A 25,026-nucleotide genomic window follows, 5' to 3' on the forward strand; every position below is an offset into this window, starting at 1 on the left:
TGAAACTCATCTAATTACTGCCGAGAGGCCTTGGAGATGATTTCGTGAAACTACTAGGATGCCCAACTGCTTTAAAAAGACCTTGTTTGTCTTGGCTTCTGCATTGAGTTTTGTGTCTTTTCTCTTGATTGTCATTGCTATGGGGACCCAAAAGTGGATGACTGGCAAAATCCTTTGTAAAACAGGAGCTGATTTGGTCAACGCCACAGACCCAGAGCTAGTTAAGTTCATTGGAGATATTTACTACGGACTCTTTCGGGGGGGCAAAATACGACAGTGTGGTTTGGGTGGGCGGCGTTCCAAATTCACAAGTAAGTAAAGTTTTGGTTGAATATATAAATAAATTCTAAGAGCATTGTAAGTCCTTTTGTTTGTAGTACCTGTAGAATTGGAATAGTTATTGAACTCATATCTATGGCTCATTTTCCTTGTGGCTTTTATGGTTCTGAAATATGAATGAGAATTTTAAAAAACAAACATTTAGTTATGTTCTTTGGTACAACCTTATATCACTGCATAAGCAGATAAGAAAAATATTCCTTAATTATTATGGGATAGACAGAGTTTCCTTTAAATTCTGTGCTAGGGCCTGTGTATCTCTATACCACCCTAGGAGGAGTTCTAGGAAGGAACTGTGACTCAGAGCCTCCCCTCCGAGTCAGGATTCTCTTAGAGCTCCTATTTTACATGGGGGAAGGGAAAGTATGTTGTGTTGGTCAACTATCCTTCCCTTGTGTCCAGCTGACTCCAAAGGCTGTAACATAGAGGGAGGAGCCATGGCTCTGCGTGCTCCTTGACTCTCTCTTCTTCCACCATGCCCAGCTGTTTGTGGGAGGGAATATTGGCATACGGCCCCTGCTCACCCACCTGCAAATGCCTGAGCTCAATATCTGGGTAGATCCTGTTCAGGGGAATGGAAGAAGGGGCAGCTTTATATCCCCTTAGTCTCCAGCTCAATCATGTAGGGCTAATTCAATCCTTAATAAATACAGACTTTCTCATCAGGTTGCTATGCAACCTGAAGGGGAGTGCTATAATTGCACAGTGACTACTGGAATGCATGGATATTATGCCAAAAGGGTCTGATCCTATAGTGATTATGCAAACCAAACTCCCATTAAAATTGGTGTGACTCTTCCTTGCTAGGACTGCAACCAGATGGCAGAGTTCTGTAAATGAATACGGTATCAAGATTTCCTTTTTTAAAAAATTCTGAGATCTTTAGTTAGATGCTGTGGGCTAACACCTGGCCTCCCCTCGAGAGATTGCCTATGCTGGGTGTGACTGCCAGGCAGGCACTCCGGAGCCATTTTGCCAGTGTGCAGCATACATGGGTAGAATACCTCAGGAGGCCCTAGAGGACCACACTTAATAAGGACCCTTCTTTCCATTGCTTTAGAAACAAGTTACTGAGCAGACCCCCAAACCCAGTGGCCTCAGAGGACTGTGTGATGGGTTATCTGCCCCCAGCCCATGATGAGGATGCACAGGAGCTCTCGTCATCCTCTTTCCCTCCTCCACCGTACAAATCTGCAGGCTTAGTCAAATTTTGCCCTGTATGTTTTGTCCTTATGCCCCCTCCCCTAATAAACTGCTTCATATTAGTGCTCCCAGTTTCACACTGACAGTGTGTGCCACAGAAGGCCCTGCCATGATAATTATTCTCTAATAACAAAGGATACTAGTTTCTGTCTCCACACTGCTCAGGTATCCTCCTACCTCCCCCACTCTCCTTCCCTCTATTGGTCCTGTTCTTCCTCAGGCTCCAATTTATAGCAAAGTCTGTCAGTGTGGTGATTAATTTTTAACCCAATTAACAACCCAAAAATTAAATAATGGAAGCATAAACTTTAAAAAATACACATGCATGAAGAGCACTGAATTTTTCAAAGTAATCCAATCAACTTGCGTCTATGGAGGCATGGACATCTCAGAGAAGTGGAAGAGTTGCAAGGGATCCTGCATGTGTTACTTCACATAGAGCCACATCAAACCTAAGGCCAGCCCAGATTGGGATGCTCTGCAAACTTTATACAAAATGTAACTAAAACTTGGCCAGCAGCCCAGCAAAACTAGCTGTTACCTAAACTACAACCGAGCCAAACATAGAAAAGAAAAAGAAGGTGAAAGGGGGAGGCTAAAATGGTCAGTGATATACTGACCCAAATAAAAAGGCCTTAGACCATGCCTGAAAAACAGTCATAGAAGGATTTTGCTGAACAGCTTCTTGATTCTGTAGATGGGGTCCCTAAACAGAGAATGGGGGTTCCCTTGCCTCGTTCAGAGTCAACCTGAAAAAGGAGACTGAGAAAACTCATCTGATCGCAGATACATTGGAGGGCCTAGATTATTGAGAGCTTTTTATAGGTTGGGCCTGTGGACATGAACTGGCAGGGCAAGGAGACTGGGAGGGACTAGGAGACAGAAAAGGAAAATGGAGGTTGTGGGAGGGACTGGGAGCAAGTGGATGTAGGGAAGACTGAGATTGGATGAGATGTCGAGGGAAACTGGGACTGGCTAGGCAAAGAGTCTGAGAACCAGTGGGGCATTGGGAAGGGGAAAGATTTATCTGCTGAGCAACCAGGGAGCAGGGAAGAACTGGTACTGATTAGGGAAAGGAACTGGAACAAGGACACAGAGATTGGATGGAGAAAGATTTGGACTACAAACAAGTGGGGATAGGGTCTGTGGTGGGAGGGGGGCAGTGTCTACACGCCAGGTGGGGATGATAGATTGCATGAGGAGCTGGGAGTGGCAGGGAACTGGGATTATCTGGGCAAGGAGTTGGGGGAGGGGGGCCTGAGAAGGGGAGTTTGGAGGGGTGGGATTAAGACTTGATGGGCAGGGAGACTGGGTGAGAAGCCTGAGAAATAGCGAATGGGACTGGCTAATTGAGGAGAATGAGACTGAGATGACGAGCCGGGTAGGGAAAAGAAGGGACCGGACTGGGACAGGTTGGAGGGAACAGGGTAGAAAGGGTTATGCTTGAGGAGAATGGGCAGAACATTCTGGACCCATGGGAGCATGGAATGAGGCAGGGGTCCTATGGAAAAAATAGTATGTGACTCTGTAATTAAAAGCTGTATTATAATACATACACACATGGAGAACAGGCAACCTTAACTGTGACATTTCCTAACTTTTGCATACTGGGCTTTGCAACCTTAATAATGTTCTTTTAACTTTTTGTGTGTAGGTGGTGGTGGTATCAAGACAGAAGTAACTTGTTCATTAGCACTATCTATTGAGACTGCAGTATCATATCTAGCCTGCTTAAGGCAGCCTGGCCTGTAGTGAAGTCTCCTAGGCTTACAGCCTGATTCAGCAAGGCACCTAATCACATTTAGTTGCTGTATAAATTTAATACAGATACATAACTATTAGAAATGAGCTCATGGTACCGGGTTTGGATCTGAGATTGTGTCTACATTTGGAACTAGGTGTATGATTCCCAGCTCATATAGACATAGTTGCCCTAGCTCTAATCAAGCTAGCATGCTAAAAATAGTAATGTAGCCAAAGTAGCATGGGGATCAGTGAGCAGTGGCGTAGGCTAGCTGCCTTGTGGGCCACAAGGGTGCATAATCTGGGCGGCTAGCCCGTGCTGCTGCTCGCCACTGCCCATGCCACAGCAGCTACACTACTGTTTTTAGCACACTAGCTCAATGACCGCTAGTGTGAATATGTCTACTCGAATTGGGAGATCACACTCCCAGCTCATAGCATAGACATATTCTGTATCTGAATTTCCCCAAAGTTCAGGGGGGTACAGGGTCAAAATTCTGCTCCTCTGATGTAGTGAGCAGATAAATTCATCCCTCATGAACTAACACACCTGTATCTACCCAGATTGATTCCTCCCGTAAATAATGTCCTGTTAATTTGAGTGAAAAGCAGTTTATAGCATCAGTATAATGTGTATCCTGTAATTTTCACAGGAAGATTTATACACTGAATAACTGAATATTTGTTTCTTGCCAGTCTTCCCTCATCTGGTGAAAAAGCTGAATGCAGGCCTTCATGTGATGATTTTAATCTTCCTTTGTGCAGCCATTTCCTTTGCTCTGGTCAGTTTTGGATTCTGCATTCTCAATGCAATAAAAGTTCCATACCGATCTATTAAAGGTCCAGCAGGTATTTGCCTATGGAATTTACTTGCAGGTAATATAATTTTTAAATAATTTTTACTACCAACCACATTTGAATAAAATGGTAAATGTGTACAAAAATAAAAACATCTTCCCCTTGCCATATCTATATTTCTCCTTGGTTTATATACTTGTGTGCAAAAATAGAGTTAGCACTGAATTTCCCTATATTAGAATAAAACTATTAGAAGGCATTTCAGCCTTAAGCATATAGTAGATTGTTTTGTATGAACAGGGAATTCACATATATAGCCTCAATATCATATACAAGAGAACTTTAATAGAAACATAACATTGGTGCAATGCTTGGTCACCTAACTAAGGCCTGGTCCCCACTTAGTCCGGACTTCGGACTAAGGTACGCAAATTCAGCTACGTTAATAACGTAGCTGAATTCGAAGTACCTTAGTCCGAACTTACCGCGGTCCAGACACGGCCGGAAGTCTCCCCCCGTCGACGCCGCGTACTCCTCTCGGCGAGCTGGAGTACCGGCGCCGACTGTGAGCACTTCCGGGATCGATCCGGGATCGATTTATCGCGTCTTAACCAGACGCGATAAATCGATCCCAGAACATCGATGGCGTGCCGCCGGACCAGCCGGTAAGTGAAGACTAGGCCTAATAAAGGCCCCAGTTCAGGAAAGCACTTAGGCACATCCTTAAATCCATCCTTAATCTGGATAGCACTTAATTATGTGTTTAACTTTAAGCATGTGCTTAAATCATATTTTTGTGAATCACAGCCAAAATGTCTGACTTGTTTTGAAAATGATTAATTATTTTTTTCATTCTGTTGCAGGAGGCTTTACAGCACTGGCAGTCACTAGCTTTATAGCTGCTGTTAAACTTCATCACCTCACAGAAAGAATTGCCAATTTCCAGGAAAATGTCTTTCAGTTTGTAATTTTGGAAGAACAGTATGAAAGCTCCATTTGGCTTTGTGTGGCTAGTGCTACATCTCATGTAGTAAATTTGTTGCTAATAGCCATAAGTGGGGTTCATTTCCCTGAATTCAAGACTAAAACAGAAGAAGCGACTGTTACAGCAGAAGATATCATGTACTGATAACCTTCACCTCCATAAAACTAGTTCTACAAAGTGAACTCTCATGATAAGAACAGCTCCTTGGTTCTGCAACTTTTGAACTGGATGGCGATTGTTGCTGTCATGGACAGTAAAACTGCAACTTGCAGAAATATACAGTATATTTGAGGCTAGTTGTCAGTACCAGCAATTAATATTCACTGCAAGGAAGACAAACTATAGAAACCTCATAATTGAAAAACTAACCAATATGGACAACAATAAAGTTATTTTCTAGAATATTTTTCATCTTAAATATTTTACATATCAGAGTTAAAGTATGTTTTCACCAAAACCAAAAAGTGAACTATAGGTAAGGAAGAGAATACATAAATCGCAATACTTCGGCCTTTAATTTACTAGAATGCATTTTTATTTCAAAGCAGGAAGAACAGACACAGGATTTAAGGTTTTATCCAGAGTTGCAAGCTATTTCCTCAGAATTCTCTAGAAAATCTGAGAGGGCCAAGTACACCTTGTTTATTGATGTGCTACAGAACTGTAAAAAGCAACAGAGGGTCCTGTGGCACCTTTAAGACTAACAGAAGTATTGGGAGCATAAGCTTTCATGGGTAGGAGCATCTGAAGAAGTGAAGTTCTTACCCACGAAAGTTTATGCTCCCAATACTTCTGTTAGTCTTAAAGGTGCCACAGGACCCTCTGTTGCTTTTTACAGATTCAGACTAACACGGCTACCCCTCTGATACTTGAGAACTGGAAAAGTAAACTCCATTACCTGGAAAACTGAAATGTAAGGGAAAGCACCAAGAACTTGTGGAAAGATTTAGAAACTTAGAAACAAATATCAAAAGCTAGACTCTAGAGAAGTGGAAAGAAGAAGAATATGGAATATTATAATAAGAATATTCTTAGGGAAGAATAATAGCATCTAAGAAAAGTGAAGAGCTGGAAAGTGAAGAGTTCTCTAGCCAATGATGGGCAAAATGTTTGTACACAGATGCTAAATAATATTAGGATTGTTATGATAACCTGAAGATTCATATTCTGATAGACTTATGGTCCTCGGGGGGCCTCTGCCAATTCTTGTTTTTATCTGAAATTAAGTACAAAATGTTGTCTGATGAAACAGTATTAAAATGAAAAAGTGTTATACTAAAATAGTTAGATGTGTGGAAAAGTTTGTTTGTGTGAAATACCAGCACTACCACAAGCATTTAATCAACTGAGTCACAACTGATGCGTCATAAACTGAAAATCATCAAGCCTTAAGTGAACATGAGACTTCTTGAGTTTAACTATCATAGTGAAACAAAATAGATTCCTAAACTATTTATAGATGACAGTTACAGAAAATTGGATGTAAAGAATTTATTTGAATTCATGAAAAACTCTTTTGGTAAAGCTACCATCCCAAATTGATTCTTAAAACACATTTTATTTGTAGTCATCTGATTAATGGAAAACTGCTATATTTTGTAAATTGCAAATACAAATCTTTATTTTAGTCAAAGCCCCTATCAAAAGAGGTATGAAAATCTTTTAGAAGAAAGATCTGAATAGTTCTTATACTGCTGCAGGATATTTTAAGAAAATGCTTCATTTTTATATGAAAATCCCTCTACACTGAAAAAATAATTTTAAAAGCCAAGGTCAACACTTTCAAACTTGGGTACTTGCATTTAGGTAAAATTCTGTATCTGATTCCAGACAGAGCAGCTGGAAACTCATTCCATAAGCATTCAAAAAATTCACCCATAAAGATTACAAAATAGCAGGATAAGGAAAGCAGCGGGAATTTTCAGTGCTTTTGGAGCGCTATTATCATCAGCTTTGCATGAGTGAGAAGCTAGAGTCAATAAAGGAGATGTTTCCTAACCCATAAGCTATAACAGCCAATTTTGTCCTGTATTTGTTTTACTTTTGTTGACTTTCCTTCCTTGAGTCCAGAGGCCAGGGGTCGACAACCTTTCAGAAGTGGTGTGCCGAGTCTTCATTTATTCACTCTAATTTAAGGTTTCGCGTGCCAGTAATACATTTTAACGTTTTTAGAAGGTCTTTCTCTATAAGTCTATATTATATAACTAAACTATTGTTGTATGTAAAGTAATTAAGGTTTTTAAAATGTTTAAGAAGCTTCATTTAAAATTAAGTTAAAATGCAGAGCCCCCGGTACCGGTGGCCAGGACCTGGGCAATGTGAGTGCCACTGAAAATCAGCTCATGTGCCGTCTTGGACACGTGTGCCATAAGTTGCCTATCCCTGGTCCAGACTATGGTGAGGAGGCAATATTAGGAGCCGAACTGCAGAAATCCAACCCACAATGTGACTATGACTTATATCTTAACAGCCCACTCTTGTCTATCAGTGCCCTCTGGAAGAACTCCTCATTAGTGTTCCCACCTTACCCTCACCTCCCAAAACAATTCTGGCTGGTTCTGAATCTTGGGCATCTGGCTCTGCTTTACTACATAATTGCAGACCCCCCTAGTGCTGCTGTAGTTAAGACTGAATTTAAGCACAAACTTAACTGCAAAACTTCTTTCCAGGTTGAAGCTTGGTACCCAGCACAAGGCCTTACAATGCAGCACTTATTTATTTTTAGTCAAAGAATTTAGTGTAAAATGAAATATTTGTCAAATTACAATGCTGTTCTGTGAACATGTAACTTAAAAGCAGCTTTGATACAGAAACAATAAAATCATGGCAAGTAATTTATCCATAACTACCTTTAACTGCCTTAAGGAACTGAAAAAGGAAAGGCACTTAGAGATATTTAATTTTGAGAAATAGCTATAAAAGTGTATGGGAGCTACTTTTCATGAGGATTTTTACCACTTATTCCAACACATTTTAAAAACTGCTGACATAGTGCATGGTCCTGAAAACCCTTACTCACGTGAGTAATCTACATGGAGACTACACACCTGAGTAAGGATTACTGATCAGAGTGAACGTTCGTTGGACTAGGCTCGCAAATTGATCAAAGTGGCTCTAAAGGTACCATTAGGAGCCATTGTGTAAATAAGACTAGAGAAGATGGCTCAGAAGATTGGTATAACAACCTTTTACTTCTCGGTCACCAGTTCAAATTCAGCCAACATCACACATACAAAAATTGATGCAACATTTTGCAATAATAGTCCAAAATGATATCACTTACAATAGGTTCATGGCTATCACTCTAGAAGACTGTAGTACTGTTTGCACAGTGTGTAGTGTGATCAACTATCATTATCATCTGATGACTGGGAAATGAGTTGGTAACCTGAGTTTTGTTCCTGATAGACAAGTGCTTGTATCACAAAAACTACCATGACAGCTGATACCCTTAGAGGAAGTCACCTGGACTGAACAGATTTGCAGGCTGAATTAGCCTTTCACCCCCAGAGGTCATCTCCCCAAAATACGGTTGAGACATGTTGACAGGAAAGGGTGGAGGACACTTGCATTTTAGCTGTCTGTACTGTAATGTTCTGTAAAATCCAAATTCTGATTACAGTTAATGGTGTGCAAATACAGAATAACTCCCCATTGATTTAAGTGGGTTATTTTGGATTTAAATTGGTATAAATGATAAGAGAATTTGACCATAACCTCAGTCAGTTCAGATGCTGAGGGTTCATTAGCATTTTGTGCTTTTAAATGTCCCTTATTACTAGTGTAACGTCCTACACACATATCCTTGTGCTTTCAAATGATTTTTGTCATAAGGTCTCATTCAGTTGTCAACAAATACTGCTATTACTTTAGTTCACAGATTTACATTTAGCTTTATACTCCCTAGTATGAATAATACTACTGTACTAGAATTACTCCACTCTTCTGGCTTAAAGCCCTTTTAGAGCCTTCACACATTACTAATATTTGCCAGTGATTCGTATTAGTGATTACAATTACTAGTGACTGAACCTATAACCTTAACTAAACAAGACTAGCAGTCTGCTACAATTATAGAGGTTGCCCAACACTTCCTAATTATAAGACCCTGTTTTCAGTTACCAAACTTTAATTGTTTGGTCAGAAATATTCAATGTCAAGAATCTGCCTCAAGCTGGTTACTATTATCATTATTTATAAATTTTAGCCAAAATGGTTTGTTGTTTCCAAGAATGAAGTTGTGGGAAAATATGTTGTTTTGCTCATGTTAAAAATTATTCTAGCAGCCTTTTCTTGAGAAGCTTTAGAGCAGTGGTGACAGCAAAATGACTGACCAAGTATTCTACAATTGGTTAATAACATAATAAATGCATCCTGATTGGTTAATAATTAAATCAGTGTTCTAATATCATGTGATGCAACGAGCCGCAGGAGACATATTAAAGAGCTATTTGTGGCTCCCGAGCTTCAGTCTGAGTATCACTGCTCTAGAGCTTTGGAGTATGAAATTTGGGTAGGGTGTTAGCTTTATTCCAGGAATGTGTCTTTTGCTGTCTCCATGACAATCTGTCCATATTTGGCCAAGTTATAACCCTTTGAAAAATTGCAGTTCACCTGTGCTCAGAGATTTCTTAGATTCTAGCAGTTACATTCAACTGAAGATTCTGTCTGCACTGGGCATGCTCTAGCTAGGGGCTGAGCACAAATTTCTTGCAATTGCAGCTCTGCACTGCTGCAGAGTGTACTGGGTTTGGGCACCTGAACAGAGAGCCAGTCTCTCCTCGTCTATCAGTCATCCTGCTGCTGGGCTTAGGAGTGTGGCAGAGGAAACTGCCTTATTCAAATACAGAGGGGTGGTATCTGTGGGGGGAGAAGGGAACTGGGACTGGGAGTTGGCATAGGGGAGACTGGGAATGGCTGGGCAAGGCAATTCTGACTGGGAACTGGGGAGAGCAATGGAAGAGGGGGACTGGGAGCCATAAAGTGGGGAATGACTGAGACCAGATGAGGAGTGGGGGGAAACTGGGACTTACTGGGCAAGGAGACTGGGAGTGAGAACCAGTCGGGCAGAGGGAAGGGGGTGAAGGGAGAGGAGAGACAAATCTGACAAGAAGTGGGTGTCCATGGGGAGAACTGGGACTGGAGGCACAAAGAGGCTTGGACAAGGAGCTGGGAGGGGGAGGCTGAGGGATACTGAGACTGGATGAGTAGCCCAGGGAAGGACTTTAGGACGGGGAGTCAATGGAGAATGTGGGTGGTGGGGGGAGCCTGGAAGCCAGGATAGGAGAGAGATAAATTGGATTGAGACAGCAGGTAAGGAAACTGGGACTGGCTGGACAATGTGACTGGAGCGAAGAAATGGTGAGGGGACGGACTGGGCCTGGGAGTCCAGAAGGGTGAGACTAGGACTTGTTGGGCAAGGAGAGTGGAATGAGAAGCCTGAGAAATAGAGACTGGGACTTGCTAAGTGAGGAGAATGGGACTGGGACAAGGAGCCAGGAGTGCGGAAGAGACAGGATGGGGATACAGACAGGTTGGAGGGAACAGCACAGAAGGGATCAAGCTTGGGGAAAATATGCAGAAGAGTCTGTGCCCATGAGGGCACACTTCCCTCCAGTGCCTGGTATGGTACCCAAGATCACTGAGCCTCACCATTTCTCTGCTATCAGCAAATATCTGTGAAACCCACTGACAAAGTGTCCCATCTCCCCTATGGACAAGGGGGCCCAATTAAGGTTGCATAGTCAACCATACTGATGGCATTTCCCAACTTTTGAATGCTTGACTTTGCGCCCTGGATAGTGTTCTTTTAATGTAGTTTGTGTGTGTGTGTAAGTGTACAGCAGTTGTGACTTCCAAGCTTTTCATTTTACCAAACTTAAGCTAGATCCTTGGCCTTACTAAGGCCTTTGCACTACCTTTAAAAATCTCCCTCAAAGAGCCAAATTCCAGCCAGTGCAAGTGATGATTGTGCCCGTTGCCTGCTGTTTTCCATTCAACTGCAGTCAGATTGGGTTGCTCCAGATCCAAATGTCATGGTCACTGAAGATCCACTGCAGGTTAGAGTATCTACACAATGGAAGGTGGACAGCAGGGCATGATGAAGCCTAGCATAGAGGCTCATTAGTTGAGAGTCAGGAGTCTAGTGCGGCAATCACAAAAGCCTGAAGTACTTCTAGTTGTAGTACAGTACTTGTGCACAGGCCAGTGGCTGGGAGCTGTCATTTTGTGTAGATTTTTCTGCTCACTACTAATTTCTTTACAAAAAGAAGAAAAAGACGAAGTATCACTTACTATTCATTGATGGCCACTTTGCCCAGACCAAAGTTGGGCAGAGAATGAAAATATAAGCTTAAGTGTGGCATGTCAGTTTTAGAGGGCTGAACATCACTCTTGCGTTTTGAAGAAATGCAAAGACGTGGCAACTAAAAATGGCTGAAACAACGTTTCTATACAAAAGGCAGGTTTCTGAGTGATGCGGAACATTCGGTTTTATGTATGGTCAAATGTGCTATTAGGAAAAGGGAGAGCTTAACTTGCTCTTTTACCCTTTTTAAATTAACATTATTGATTCTATTTTTGACAGAGGTGTACATATGAATTGAGAAAAGTGAATCCAATTACTCTACTGTGTTGCTAATATGGATGATGGAGTGACGCTTCTCCGGACAATGTATAACAAAGATAAAGTGATGCACCGTGGTGCACGGTTAGCAGAATATTTAAGCCATGACCGTGCAAGATTCTAAGTGTTATATATGCTCGATCATAAGCCAGTTCGTTTATAAGCCGACCCCCACAAGATGGATAAGTAAAAATGGAAATTTTTTATGACCCATTCATAAGCCGACCCTATAATTCAGGGGTCAGCAAACTTTGGCTCCCGGGCCATCAGGATAAGCCGCTGGCGGGCCAAGATGGTTTGTTTACCTCGAGTGTCCGCAGGCACGGAGGTAAACCTAAGTAAACAAAGTGTCCAGGTGCACCAGTGGCTTACCCTGACAGGCCGGGACAGCAACTGGTGGGGAAATTTTTTTTGGGGGGGGGGGAGGGGGAAAGAAAAGCTGGGGGTCAAGAGAGTAACCCCTGTGACCACCCCCCACATGACCAGGTGGCGTGGTTGCAGCCTGCTCTGGCGGGTGGGGCCGGGCGGCATGACCGTAGCGTGCTCCGGTGGGTGGGGCCAAGAGGCGTGGCCGCAGCGTACTCCAGCAGGCAGGGCCGGGCAGCGCGGCTGCAGCCTGCCAGCCCCGGAGCTGCAGCTGCTTTGGAGGCTGGGGGGGAGAGCAGCGTGGCCAGAAGCGGAGAGACTCTGGCCCTGCCTCTTCCCTTCTGGCTCTGCTGGGTGTGCTGCCTCTCCTTGCTCCCTCTGTTGCGGGGGGGGGGCGGGGGGGGGGAGGGGAGAAGGGCTGTGTCTCCCTCTCCCTCTCTATACCCGTTCATAAGATGACCCCCTTCTCTGATGCTTCCCTTTTTTCTAAAAAAATTTGGCTTATGAACGAGTGTATATGGTATATCCAGCAAAGTAATGAGTGCCCTCAGCCCACATTGACAGTACTCAGTGCCTTCCAAGATCAGACAAACCTATTAAGAGTCTTTCTCCATACTACATAACAAACTTTTCTTGTGCATAGTAATGATGACATTTATTGCTTTTGGTAATAAAGTGTTGTTATCCCTTACTTTCCTAAACTACAGCATTACACTGGCATCTAAAGGACACTTATTTAGGTGTCTAATGAAGATATAGGAGCTTAACCTGAAGCAAATTTTCCTTTGAAATCTTGGACTTGATGTAGAGAACTATCTGCTTTATTCAGACATCTATTTTAGTTAGACCTCTGTAGAGAAGATATTACAAACTCCAGCATCGTGCCCTTCCATGTACTGGATATGGTCTAAAGACTAGGAAGGATTCTTTGAGGGCCCTCTCAACTTTGGAACAATAAAAATCCTAGTCAGGAACAGGGAGGGGAGCAGTAAGGAGGGGGATAATATTTCCAGAACATTACAGAGAGATACAAGTAACATGGTTCCTCTTTCAGCACACTCAATCATTTTCACACACTTGGAAAAATGAGCCACAGAGTTTGTATGTATGTAACCCACTGGTGACTGAATGTTACAGGCCCCTTGCTCTCTGCTGATCCACAGAGAATATGAATTATTACAGCCTCAGCTACAGAGCCTTAATTTTTTAGCTCAAGATATAACAGCTCATGGTTTTAGCTCTGGAGCTCCTCAATTAAATTCCTGGTGTGCTGGCCAGGAGGGTAGAACATAACATATAAGAACATAAGAACAGCCACACTGGATCAGACCAAACGTCCATCTAACCCAGTATCCTGTCTTCCAACAATGGCCAATGCCAGGTGCTTCAAAGGGAATGAACAGAACAGGTAATTATCAAGTGATCCATCCCATCACCCATTCCCAGTTCTGGCCATCCCATATACAGGAACCAATAAAACCTATGTAGCTATACATACTATTCCTAAGGCTAAGATTTTGTCACGGTTATTTTTAGTATAGTCACGGACCGGTCACAGGTTCTGTGAATTTTTGTGTATTGCCTGTGACCTGTCTGTGACTTTACTAAAAATAACCGGGGGGCAGGGCTAGGTGAAGGGGTGGAATGGAGTCCCATGGAGGTGGCGGGAGAATGACAGGCTGAGCTCCTCACCATGGCGGGTGGCACAACCCCAGCTCCAGCAACCGCAGTGGGGTGGTGCAGCCCCAGGTGGCGCGCAGCCCCCTCCCCCACAATTGGCCGCAGCTGCATGACGGTGGTGCACAGCCTTTGCTGCAGCCCCCACCAAGCCCCGGCTGCAGCCAGGGGAGGGGTGCATGGCCCTCAGAAGCTGTGAGGGGGGCGCTTGACCCCTGCTGCAGCCACCAGGTAGTGGCACGCAGCCCCGGCTGCAGCCCCCACCAAGCCCGGGACACCGCGGGGCTGGAGTTGCAGGGTCCTAGTTCCAGCCCCAGTTGCAGGTCAGGAGCACACAGTCCTTCCTGAAGCCCTAGACGTCACAGAGGTTGGGTATAGTCATGGAATCCATGACTACCATGACCTACGTGACTAAATCGTAGCCTTAACTATGACTCCCTCCAATGGCCGGCTCATGCCCTTAAATGTTTGTTTTTAGCTATAGCCCTCCCAAAAATAAATAACTATTTCAAATGTTACCACTTTGTTGATTTTCAAATGATATATTGTGCTGCAACTGTCATAACTATAAAGGGAAGGGTAACAGCTGTCCTGTGTACAGTACTATAAAATCCCTCCTGGCCAGAGACTCCAAAATCCTTTTACCTGTAAAGGGTTAAGAAGCTCAGGTAACCTGGCTGGCATCTGACCCAAAGGACCAATAAGGGGACAAGATACTTTCAAATCTTGGGGGGGGGGGCTTTTGTTTGTGCTCTTCGTTTGGGAGTTCGTTCGCTCTTGGGACTGAGAGGGACCAGACATCAATCCAGGTTCTCCACATCTTTCTAAACAAGTCTCTCCTATTTCAAACTTGTAAGTAAATAGCCAGGCAAGGCGTCTTAGTTTTACTTTGTTTTCTCAACTTGCAAATGTACCTTTTACTAGAGTGTTTATCTTTGTTTGCTGTACTTTGAACCTAAGACTAGAGGGGAGTCCTCTGAGCTCTTTAAGTTTGATTACCCTGAAAAGTTATTTTCCATACTGATTTTACAGAGATGATTTTTACCTTTTTCTTTAATTAAAAGCCTTCTTTTTAAGAACCTAATTGATTTTTCCTTGTTTTTAGATCCAAGGGGGTTGGATCTGTATTCACCAGGAGTTGGTGAAAGGTTTCTCAAGGCTTCCCAGGGAAAGGAATTAGCTTTGAGATGGTGGCAGCGGACCAGAGCTAAGCTGGTAGTTAAGCTTAGAAGTCTTCATGTAGGCCCCCACATTGTACCCTAAAGTTCAAAGTGGGGATACAGCCTTGACAGCAACTGTTTAAAATATAATTTAAAAAGGTGATAAGGAAGATTGTTTGTAGACCCATTCTTGCTGAGTGACACCAGGTTAGATATCACACAACATCTCTGAATCTTGATACAATTCTATACCACTTAGTAATGCTGCAACATCTTATTTAAAATGCTTCCTAGCATTTAGTGGAAAAACTGCACAGTTAGGTGAGAGAAGAAATTATGGATACGCCAGCCATTTCAAAGTGTACTTTAAATATAGCAGTGTAAGTTCAGTTACAGGAATCTGGAAAAGGAAAATGATTTTTTGCTTCGCTCAGCAGCTCAAGGTCTCAGATTCTTGTGCTTAGCAGTCAACCATTCTTCATTTCTCAAAGATTTTCCAGATCATTTGGCATTAAAATGTAATTCATATGAAGTCCTACTGAAATGCTATGTTCTAGTGTACATGCTAACAATCCAATACATGTCAACATACCCAATGTAGTTCCTTTATGACTAGTACTTTTGCTATAACAACATCACAAATCCACTTCTGTTCAGAATATATAGGGTACACTCATGAGTAGATTTTGCAAGAAATCTTACAACAGTCATTCTCACTAATCTTAAATTTTCAGTTATTACCTTTTTTTTCTGTTCATCTCTGAGATTTACATTTTCTTCACTCAGAACCTAACCTCTCTCTCTAAACATATATACTATGCTCTTAACTGTGGTATCTGAGCAGTTTATGGCCTGATCCTGCAAACATGCACATAACTTTATCTATGAGTAAGTAGTCCTATTGATGCAATTCATGTAAAATCACAGCCAGAAATGCCAAATAGAAATAATTCAAAAGACTAATTAACCAAATAAAACAAATCAAGAAAGCTTATCATATGCCACGAAAAACATAATCCTGTACCGAGAATTCTTTTCATCCCAATGAAATGCAATTTACAAAACAGGATGGCTTTTAATGTGACCGTAAAACATACATTACAACTATATGCTTTTAAAAAGCTTATAGTAAGCAAATGGAGAAAATATTTTAATAACGTTCATCTCGAACAGTACTTTTTACTACTATGAATGAATGCATCGAACCACTATCCACTAGAGGGCAACTATCCACTTTTTCTATGCAAGATGTACTGCATACTAATATGGCTACAGCAAATTTAACACTGTAATCTCTATGGTGCTGGATTGATTTAACTGTTTCTGAATGAGACATAAAACCATGACCTAGCAACTTGTCCTTAATGATCCCCTTATTTCAGGCATTTCCTAACTCTTGAGTGCTGACTTTGCAACCTTAACCATGTCCTTTTAAGGTAGTCTTTGTGTGTGATTTTATATACAAATGACCCCGAGCCACATAGTCCAGCTCCAAATCCAGATGTTCCCAAAGTCTGGGGTAGTAGGGGGAAGGAAAACAGGGGGACAGCAGTTCAGACGAGATTGTCTCTGCACCCGCAGATACTGAACACCGCAGCACAACAAAACCAAGAGCCACTCATTAGCCACGAGGCTGCTCCTGCCTCCTTCTGCAGGAGTCAGCCAGACCCTCGCGCCTGGCTACCCCGTGCGCCAGAAACACACCACTCCCGGCTTCCCCAGTGAGCCAGGCCTGTCCCCACTGCTCCTGGCCTTTCCCGGGAGCCCCAGGCTAAGGCCCGGCCCCCGAAGCACGCGGCGTGCGCCGAGGTCAGAGGGGCGGGACACGCTCTCTCCTTCCTTCCCTGCCTCCCTGCTGCGGCCGGGGACGCGCGCTGCCGCCGGGCTGGTCATGCTGCTGCTGCCGCCGCTGAGGAGGCTCGTTCGCCGCAGCCTCGGCAGGGCTCCTCCTTTCTCCTGCTGCTGGCCCCGCCAGGGGCCTTCCCCCGCCCCGCGGGGCTACAGCAGCAGCGCGGGGTGCAAGGTAAAGGGTGCGGGGCTGGGGGCCGTGCATGGAGGGGAGCGGAGTGACTGGCTGCAGACAAGCGCTGTCCTGGCCACGCGTGTCTGTGTCCGAGGGTGGAAATGCCAGCGGCAGGGCGGACACCCGAGGGGCGGGGCTCGGACAGGGGTGGGTCGGGGAGACGGTAGCTGGGTTGTCCCCGACAGTCGCCCTTGTCTGTGAAGACTGGCCAGGCTGCCCATTAAGTGTCATCATCCCCCGGCTTTTCCCGGCCCTCTTCACTCGCTGGTTTAGCTGCTGCCCCGAACTCACACGCCCCCCCGCACGTGCGCTGGGGTAGTTGCATGGAAGTCCTTGCGAGTGTCGTGCTTAGAGTTAAACCTCTGGCTTTGTGGGATTGGGGCCAGAGTCAGCACCTGGGACGTCCTGAAGTTCTAGAAAGATTTGTTAGGGTTCTGTAGGTTGACAGCTGATCTTCGACCGGCTGCCAATGCAGAGCCCTCCTGCACGTGATTTCCTCTTGTTTGGTGGTTTTGTTTCCTTCTCAGTGCACCTGATAATGTCCTTGACCCTGACTCAGTCGCAAACAATGTAACTTTTTCCTTTTTTCAAGATGTGCCTGTTCAGAGATAATGTTAATTAACAAACAAAATAGCCTGTATTTTAAATCTGTGTCTGGAAACTTCATTTTTATACATAATGAACCAGATTTTTAAAGGTATTGAGGGTGCCAAAATTCAGGTAAGTGCTTAGTGGGATTTTATAAAGCACCTGCCAATCTGTATCCCTACTTACCTAAATACCTTTAAAAAGTAGTACAATGATCTGAAGCATGGCATTATTCATATTATATCTCTTTCTTTCTCCTGTTTAAAGAATGTTACTTTTGGTCTGGGCTTGTATCCTGATTTATCTAATCATGACTTTATACTTTAGACTCTAGATTATTTAATAAACTGAGTTCACTAAACCTATTTCATACAGTATTGTGGTTATGTTCAGAAACATTTATCAAATCTCAATATATATTATTTAGAAAAATAGTATCTTGCATTAGTGTACTTTTTGTTTTTTTAAAGGGCCTTGTCTTAGGAGTCTATGCAAAAGAAAAAGAAGAGGCAGTTCCTCAGTTTACTAATGCCGGAGAGACTTTTGATAGACTTATATCTGGAAAGCTGACAGAGTTATTGTCTATGTAAGTGTTTAGATCAGTTTCTTATATTTTTTAAGATATTGTAAACACAGAAAATACATCTTTATTGATTGTTCTAGTTTGCAGCCGTACCACCTCATGCACTGACATTCATATCTACTGACTTAACCCAATTCTGTTTAGCCAGAATCAGATAAGGGGACCTCTAATGAAAAAACAGTGCAGCAGGAAGTGGAGATGGTGATTCTGTAGGTGGTATGTTTCCCTTTGAATCTGTTCTTAGCCAGTGCCCCTGTGTGAAGTTAAGGGATATTGCATGATTGGAGAATAAAATTATTACCACAAAAATCAGGATCTCTGTTTTAAAAGAGCTCATGGCACTTTTTTGTGTTCTAGATCTGGGCCTCCTTTGAAGAAAGGCAAAACACGCCTATTTCATGGCTTGCATCAGGTATGAATCTTGAATTTTTGTAAGTATAACGATGACTGGGTGGCTTGAATTTGAGTCTTCGCATTATTCCTTATTATAAACTTATTCTGGGTGCAGCATATTATTACAGCAGAATGTTATACTCTCTCATTAAATACTGTGGTGTTTGAATTTAATGTGTTACTATACTGTGGTTTTTCTAAGATTTCAAAAAAATACTTTTAGTGATTTTTGCCTTCTCTATCTAAGTTCCTTTACAAGGGCCCAATCCAGCCCACAGAGTCAGTGGAAAGACTCCCATGGATTTCACTGAAGATTAGATCAGGTCCCAAAATCCCAATTCTGTAGCATGCGGCACTACCATTAAAATAAGTAGGGATTCCTTGCATGAAAAGGCTGCAGAATTGGACCCTACGCAATTCTCTCCCAAGAGCATGAAAAAGTGATAAAAAGAAGACCGTTCAAATCACTGTTGGCTGGAGCTGGGCTGGAAAGCTTGCACTAGCTGCAGTCTCTTGAGAGCTGGAAGTTGCGCGGTGCAGCAGTTTGAAAACTGATTATTATAAAATGTAGCAGAGGGGTATCTGTTAATCTGTATCCACAAAAACAACAAAGAGTCTGGTGACACCTGAAAGACGAACAGATTTATTTGGGCATAAGCTTTTGTGGATCTGAAGAAGTGTTTTTTTTACCCACGAAAGCTTATGCCCAAATAAATCTGTTAGTCTTAAGGTGCCACCGGACTCCTCATTGTTGTTACAAAAACTATGCTCTTTCAGTTTATAATAGAAGTGTGAGGAGACCTCAAGTTGAATGTTCTCTTAACTTTATCCCACTTAGGAGGAGTGGGGATCCCTCCACCTCTATATCTTTATGGATGGAGTCACATTTTAAATAATTTTTCAGTGCATAGCAGCACTAGAAAGAGCTCTCAGCAGTGGTAAGGTGCAGAAAGACAGTTTGCCCTTTTGAGACCTTTTTCTCCTTTCTCTCTGTAGTGCTCAAGAGGTAGGGGTATGTGTGCAGAATATCAGTTAGCCAGTGGCTGCTGCTCTTGAGTTGTGGAGCAGCCACAATGGTAAATACCCTTGCTCAGGATGGAGGCATCCTGCCATGCCGTGTAGACTAATAGGTGGGGACAGGCTGAAAAGTGCACAGACCTTGTCATGTTATACTGAACATAAAGCCCTAACCAATAAGAACAGTCCTATTACTTAGGTTGCTTTTTGAGGCAGACACCAACTTCTCAGTGTGTGTGTGTGTGTGTTTGTGTACAGGGCGTAGCACAATGGGACCCTGACTGGATCCTCTAGGCACCACAATAATACACATAAATGTTAACAATTAGGCCTGGTCCACACTAACCTCGTAACTTAATAACGTAGCTGAATTCGAAGTACCTTAGTCCAAACTTACCGCGGGTCCAGACGCGGCAGGGAGGCTCCCCCGTCGATGCCGTGTACTCCTCTCGCCGAGCTGGAGTACCGGCGTCGACGGCGAGCACTTCCGGGATCGATTTATCGCGTCTAGACCAGACGCGATAAATTGATCCCAGAATATCGATTGCCTGCCGCCGGACCTGGAGGTAAGTGTAGACGTACCCTTAGATAACAGTGAAGTTGTCCATCTGCTTATGCAAGATTACTGAGAGGTAGAGATGAGCATATCATAATATGCTAATGATAATGGATGTATTTTCATGTTATGTTTGCCTTCATTTAAAAAGAATGCTCTTTATCATTGATATTAACCTTCCATCATGGCAATCAGAGTGAAGAAATTAAATCTGCTTGTGTGTTGGTTTTGCACAGGATTTTCCAAGTGTTGTAGTTGTCGGCTTGGGTAAGAAGGCTGCTGGAGTAAATGATCAAGAAAACTGGAATGAGGACAAAGAAAATATTCGGACAGCTGTTGCAGGTTAACTTGTTTTCATTTAATATTTGTTCCTTTTGCAAGTATTTGATCTATTGAAGCCCTGCTGTAACGTGATACATTCCATTTTTGGTGAAGCACATGACCTTAAATCAAACAGGCCATAACACATTTTGTTTTAAAGCATAAGACCTAATGCATGGCTTGGAAAATTCACTCACTGCTGACAAGTGGGAAGGTTTCCCTGGTGAGAAAAGGGCCTAGGTCTTTAATTTTTTGCAGAATATATGTTTTCCATGTTTTTAAACAAAACCGAACCCTCCCCTCCTCCCAACCACCAAACTATAGCCTTATGGTTGTGGAGATAACCTTCCAAATATGAATCAATGCAGAGTAGTCTTCCTAAGGCCTGGTCTACACTAGGCGTTTATGTCGAAGTTAGCGCCGTTACATCGAATTAACCCTGCACCCGTCCACACCGCGAAGGTATTTAGTTCGACATAGAGGTCTCTTTAATTCGACTTCTGTACTCCTCCCCGACGAGCGGAGTAGCGCTAAATTCGACATGGCCATGTCGAATTAGGCTAGGTGTGGATGGAAATCGACGCTAATAGCTCCGGGAGCTATCCCACAGTGCACCACTCTGTTGACGCTCTGGACAGCAGTACGAGCTCGGATGCTCTGAACTGCCACACAGGAAAAGCCCCGGGAAAATTTGAATTTGAATTCCTTTTCCTGTCTGGCCAGTTTGAATCTCATTTCCTGTCTGGACATCGTGGCGAGCTCAGCAGCACTGGCAACGATGCAGAGCTCTCCAGCAGTGATGGCCGTGCAATCTCAGAATAGAAAGAGGGCCCCAGCATGGACTGATCGGGAAGTCTTGGATCTCATCGCTGTGTGGGGCGATGAGTCCGTGCTTTCCGAGCTGCGATCCAAAAGGCGGAATGCAAAGATCTACGAGAAGATCTCTAAAGACATGGCAGAGAGAGGATACAGCCGGGATGTAACGCAGTGCCGCGTGAAAATCAAGGAGCTGAGACAAGGCTACCAGAAGACCAAAGAGGCAAACGGACGCTCCGGATCCCATCCCCAGACATCCCGTTTCTACGAGGCACTGCATTCCATCCTCGGTGCGGCCGCCACCACTACCCCACCAGTGACCGTGGACTCTGAGGATGGGATAGTGTCCACGGCTGGATCCTCGGACATGTTAGCGGACGGGGAAGATGAGGAAGGAGATGAGGAGGACGAGGCAGTCGACAGCGCTCACAACGCTGATTTCCCCGACAGCCAGGATCTCTTCATCACCCTTACAGAGATCCCCTACCAACCCTCCCCAGCCGTTACCCCGGACACAGAATCTGGGGAAGGATCAGCCAGTAAGTGTTGTAAAAATCTAAACATTTATTTGTAACAGAACAGGAATATTAACAATTTAAAAAATGGGTTTCTCATGATTAGTTTGATTAGCTTAACGGTTCAGTCATGGGCAGTGCAACTATTGAAAAAAAATCTAGCAATGTCCGGTTTTGCATGATTGTCCTGCCCAAGCCGCTCTACTGGTTAGTCACTGCTACAGCAGCTACAGTAAAATGCGGTCTATATGTCCGGGGATGGAGCAGAAATCCTCCTGTGACATCTCGAGGAAGCTCTCCTGGAGGTAATTGGAAATCCGCTGCATTAGGTTCTTGGGGAGAGCGGCCTTATTGGGTCCTCCGTAGTAGGACACGTTGCCACGCCACGAGACTATCAAGTACTCTGGAATCATTGCTCTGCACAGCATGGCGGCATACGGCCCTGGTCTTTGCAGGCTTTCCCGGAGCATTCTCTCTTTCTCGCTGTCAGAGATCCTCATGAGGGTGATGTCGCTCATGATGACCTGCTTTGAATGAGGTAGGGGAATGTTAGTGTTGGGACTGCTTTGCCGTTCCTTTACAGAACTGTAACCGCTGGTTTGCAGCCACGCGGTGGAGGCGGGAGAGGGGCAGCCGAAAGGGATCGTTCCCGGGGACAGCCGCGAGGGTGTGGGACAGGAGCAGACTTCCTGCTTGCCGAATTGCTGGCAGCAGGGACCGACATAGATTTCAATGTGAAATGAGGCCATTGCTAATATTAAAGTTTTAAGCTGCCACAAGTCTACGGCTTACCATGTCTGCCTGCAACAGAAATTCCGTTCTCCTGAGAGGCTTCTCAAATGTGCTGTAGAAGACCCCAGGCACTGAATGCGAAGGCCGAGAATTCGACCTTGTGCTGAGTGCGCATGTGATAGGTGCTGTGCATGGTCTTGTTAACAGAGAAAGACTATGTTCTTTGTTCACAACTACATTTATCTTTCTGAGGAATTCACTCCCTTTTTCCCATTCCCACAGCCCCATCTGCGACTGTCTCACAACCTAGCCTGTCATCACACTCCCAGAGGCTAGCGCGGATTAGGCATAAGAAGAAGAGGACACGGGAGGACATGTTCTCGGAGCTTATAGCCTGCTCCAGAGCCCAGGCAGCACAGCAGACCCAGTGGCGGGAGAACTTGACCCGAATGCACCAAGCCAACATGGATCGGGAGGAGAGGTGGCGTCAGGAAGACCAGCAGGCGACTCAAACCCTGCTTGGACTAATGAGGGAGCAAACGGACACGCTCCGGCGCCTTGTGGATGTTCTGCAGGAACGGAGGCAGGAGGACAGAGCCCCGCTGCAGTCCATCTCTAACCGCCCTCCCCCGCCACCAAGTCCCATACTCCCCTCACCCAAAGTGCACAGAAGGAGAGGCGGCAGAGTCCCTGCTAACTCTCACTCCACCCCTGCAGAGAGCTCGAGCAGCAGAAGGCTCTCATTCCCCAAAATTTGACAAGTTCTTTCCTTCCCGCCTGACACAAGCCCCCGTCCAAGTTTCACTTTCCCAGTTCCATGTTTGGTTGATAATAAAAAATACGTTTCTGTTAACTACTGTTTCCATCATGTTCTTTTGGAGGAGGGGGGGATAGGGGGTTGGTAATTCGACAGGACAGTCACCTTTGGCAGGGTATATAGTCGGGGGCAGGCACAGCAGCAGGGCACATACATAGTGCAGTGATGCAGTGACTAGTTACCCTGGTTAGTCTGGGAGGTTGTTTTCATGTTATGTGGTGGGGGGTGGGTTGCTCTGTGACTTTGTGGCAGGGGAGGGCAGTTACAGATCTTAAGCGGCGGTCCTTAGGCAGGATCACAGAGCCACACAGCAGGGGATCTGTAACCGTCCTCCCCCTGCCACAAAGTCACATAGACCCCCCCATACACACAGTCCCTATCAGGAGGGGTGACAGGCTCCGTTGAAACAACCATCCCACCGCAGCGGAGCCTGTCAATCCTTGAGTTTAGAAGCTGCATTCGCGCCACTACAGTACACCCGCTCCGCACCACAGTCTGCGTCCCAGTTTTAAAAAATTCCCGCGAATACAGTATTAAAGAAAACGGTGTGCTTTAACAAAGTAGAACTATTTTTATTTTGAAACGTGTGTTGGAAGTGGGGTGAAGGGGGTATGTAACTGGATAGGATAGTCAACATTAACTGGGCAAAGAAACGGGGGCAGGTTTAGCTTCTCAATACACAAACTTTAAAGTCACAGGTTACCCTGCTCACTCAGGAACTTTGCTTTCAAAGCCTTCCGGATGCACAGCGCTTCCCGCTGGTCTCTTCTAATCGCCCGGCTGTCTGGCTGTGAGTAATCAGCAGCCAGGCTATTTTCCTCAACCTCCCACCCCGCCATAAAGGTCTCCCCCTTGCTCTCACAGAGATTGTGGAGCACACAGCAAGCTGCAATAACAATGGGGATATTGGTTTCGCTGAGATCACAGCGAGTTAGTAAGCTTCTCCATCTCCCCTTGAGACGGCCAAAAGCACACTCCACCACCATTCTGCACTTGCTCAGCCGGTAGTTGAAGAGTTCTTTTTCAGTGTCCAGGGCGCCAGTATAGGGCTTCATGAGCCAGGGCATTAGCGGGTAGGCTGGGTCCCCGAGGATGACTATAGACATCTCCACATCCCCAAGAGTTATTTTGTGGTCCGGGAAGTAAATACCTTGCTGCAGCCGTCTAAACAGACCAGAGTTCCTGAAAACACGAGCGTCATGAACCTTGCCCGGCCATCCCACGTAGATGTTGGTAAAACGTCCCCTGTGGTCCACCAGTGCTTGCAGCACCATGGAAAAGTAGCCCTTTCTGTTAATGTACTGGCTGGCCTGGTGTTCCGGTGCCAGAATAGGGATGTGAGTTCCATCTATGGCCCCACCGCAGTTTGGGAATCCCATCGCTGCGAAGCCATCTATGATGGCCTCCACGTTTCCCAGGGTGACTACCTTTGGCAGCAGTACATCAACGATTGCCTTGGCTACTTGCATCACAACAACCCCCACGGTAGATTTGCCCACCCCAAACTGGTTCGCGACTGACCGGTAGCTGTCTGGCGTTGCAAGCTTCCACAGGGCTATGGCCACTCGCTTCTGGACAGTCAGGGCTGCTCGCATCCGGGTGTCATTGCGCTTCAGGGCAGGGGACAGCAACTCACAAAGTTCCAGGAAAGTTCCCTTCCACATGCGAAAGTTTCGCAGCCACTGGGATTCATCCCAGACCTGCAGCACTATGCGGTCCCACCACTCAGTGCTTGTTTCCCGTGCCCAGAATCGCCGTTCCACGGCATC

The 25,026-nt window shown here is 44.6% G+C and overlaps 2 protein-coding genes across 2 annotated transcripts in view; both read left to right on the forward strand.

The window, feature by feature from the left end:
* The first annotated feature begins 58 nt into the window (after window positions 1-58).
* Window positions 59-5,212, forward strand: CLRN2 (clarin 2). The gene is made up of 3 exons (XM_054028926.1): window positions 59-311; window positions 3,982-4,161; window positions 4,947-5,212. The coding sequence occupies exons 1-3, from the start codon at window positions 59-61 to the stop codon at window positions 5,210-5,212; spliced, it is 699 nt and encodes a 232-aa protein (XP_053884901.1).
* An 11,507-nt stretch (window positions 5,213-16,719) lies between these two features.
* Window positions 16,720-25,026, forward strand: part of LAP3 (leucine aminopeptidase 3) — a 31,270-nt gene continuing 22,963 nt past the window's right edge. The window contains exons 1-4 of the mRNA XM_054030054.1: window positions 16,720-16,919; window positions 17,978-18,093; window positions 18,448-18,502; window positions 20,293-20,398. Coding sequence (XP_053886029.1) covers window positions 16,788-16,919; window positions 17,978-18,093; window positions 18,448-18,502; window positions 20,293-20,398 — 409 coding nt within the window. The 5' untranslated portion in view covers window positions 16,720-16,787. The remainder of the gene's footprint in view (window positions 16,920-17,977; window positions 18,094-18,447; window positions 18,503-20,292; window positions 20,399-25,026) is intronic.

This window comes from Malaclemys terrapin, chromosome 5 (genome assembly GCF_027887155.1).
Source record: "Malaclemys terrapin pileata isolate rMalTer1 chromosome 5, rMalTer1.hap1, whole genome shotgun sequence".
Taxonomy (NCBI): domain Eukaryota; kingdom Metazoa; phylum Chordata; order Testudines; family Emydidae; genus Malaclemys; species Malaclemys terrapin.

Coding starts and splice junctions, on each gene's coding strand:
- CLRN2 (XM_054028926.1), top strand. CDS start 59: ATGCCCAACTGCTTTAAAAAGACCTTGTTTGTCTTGGCTTCTGCATTG. Junction 312..3,981: donor GCGGCGTTCCAAATTCACAA/GTAAGTAAAGTT, acceptor GTTTCTTGCCAG/TCTTCCCTCATCTGGTGAAA. Junction 4,162..4,946: donor CCTATGGAATTTACTTGCAG/GTAATATAATTT, acceptor ATTCTGTTGCAG/GAGGCTTTACAGCACTGGCA.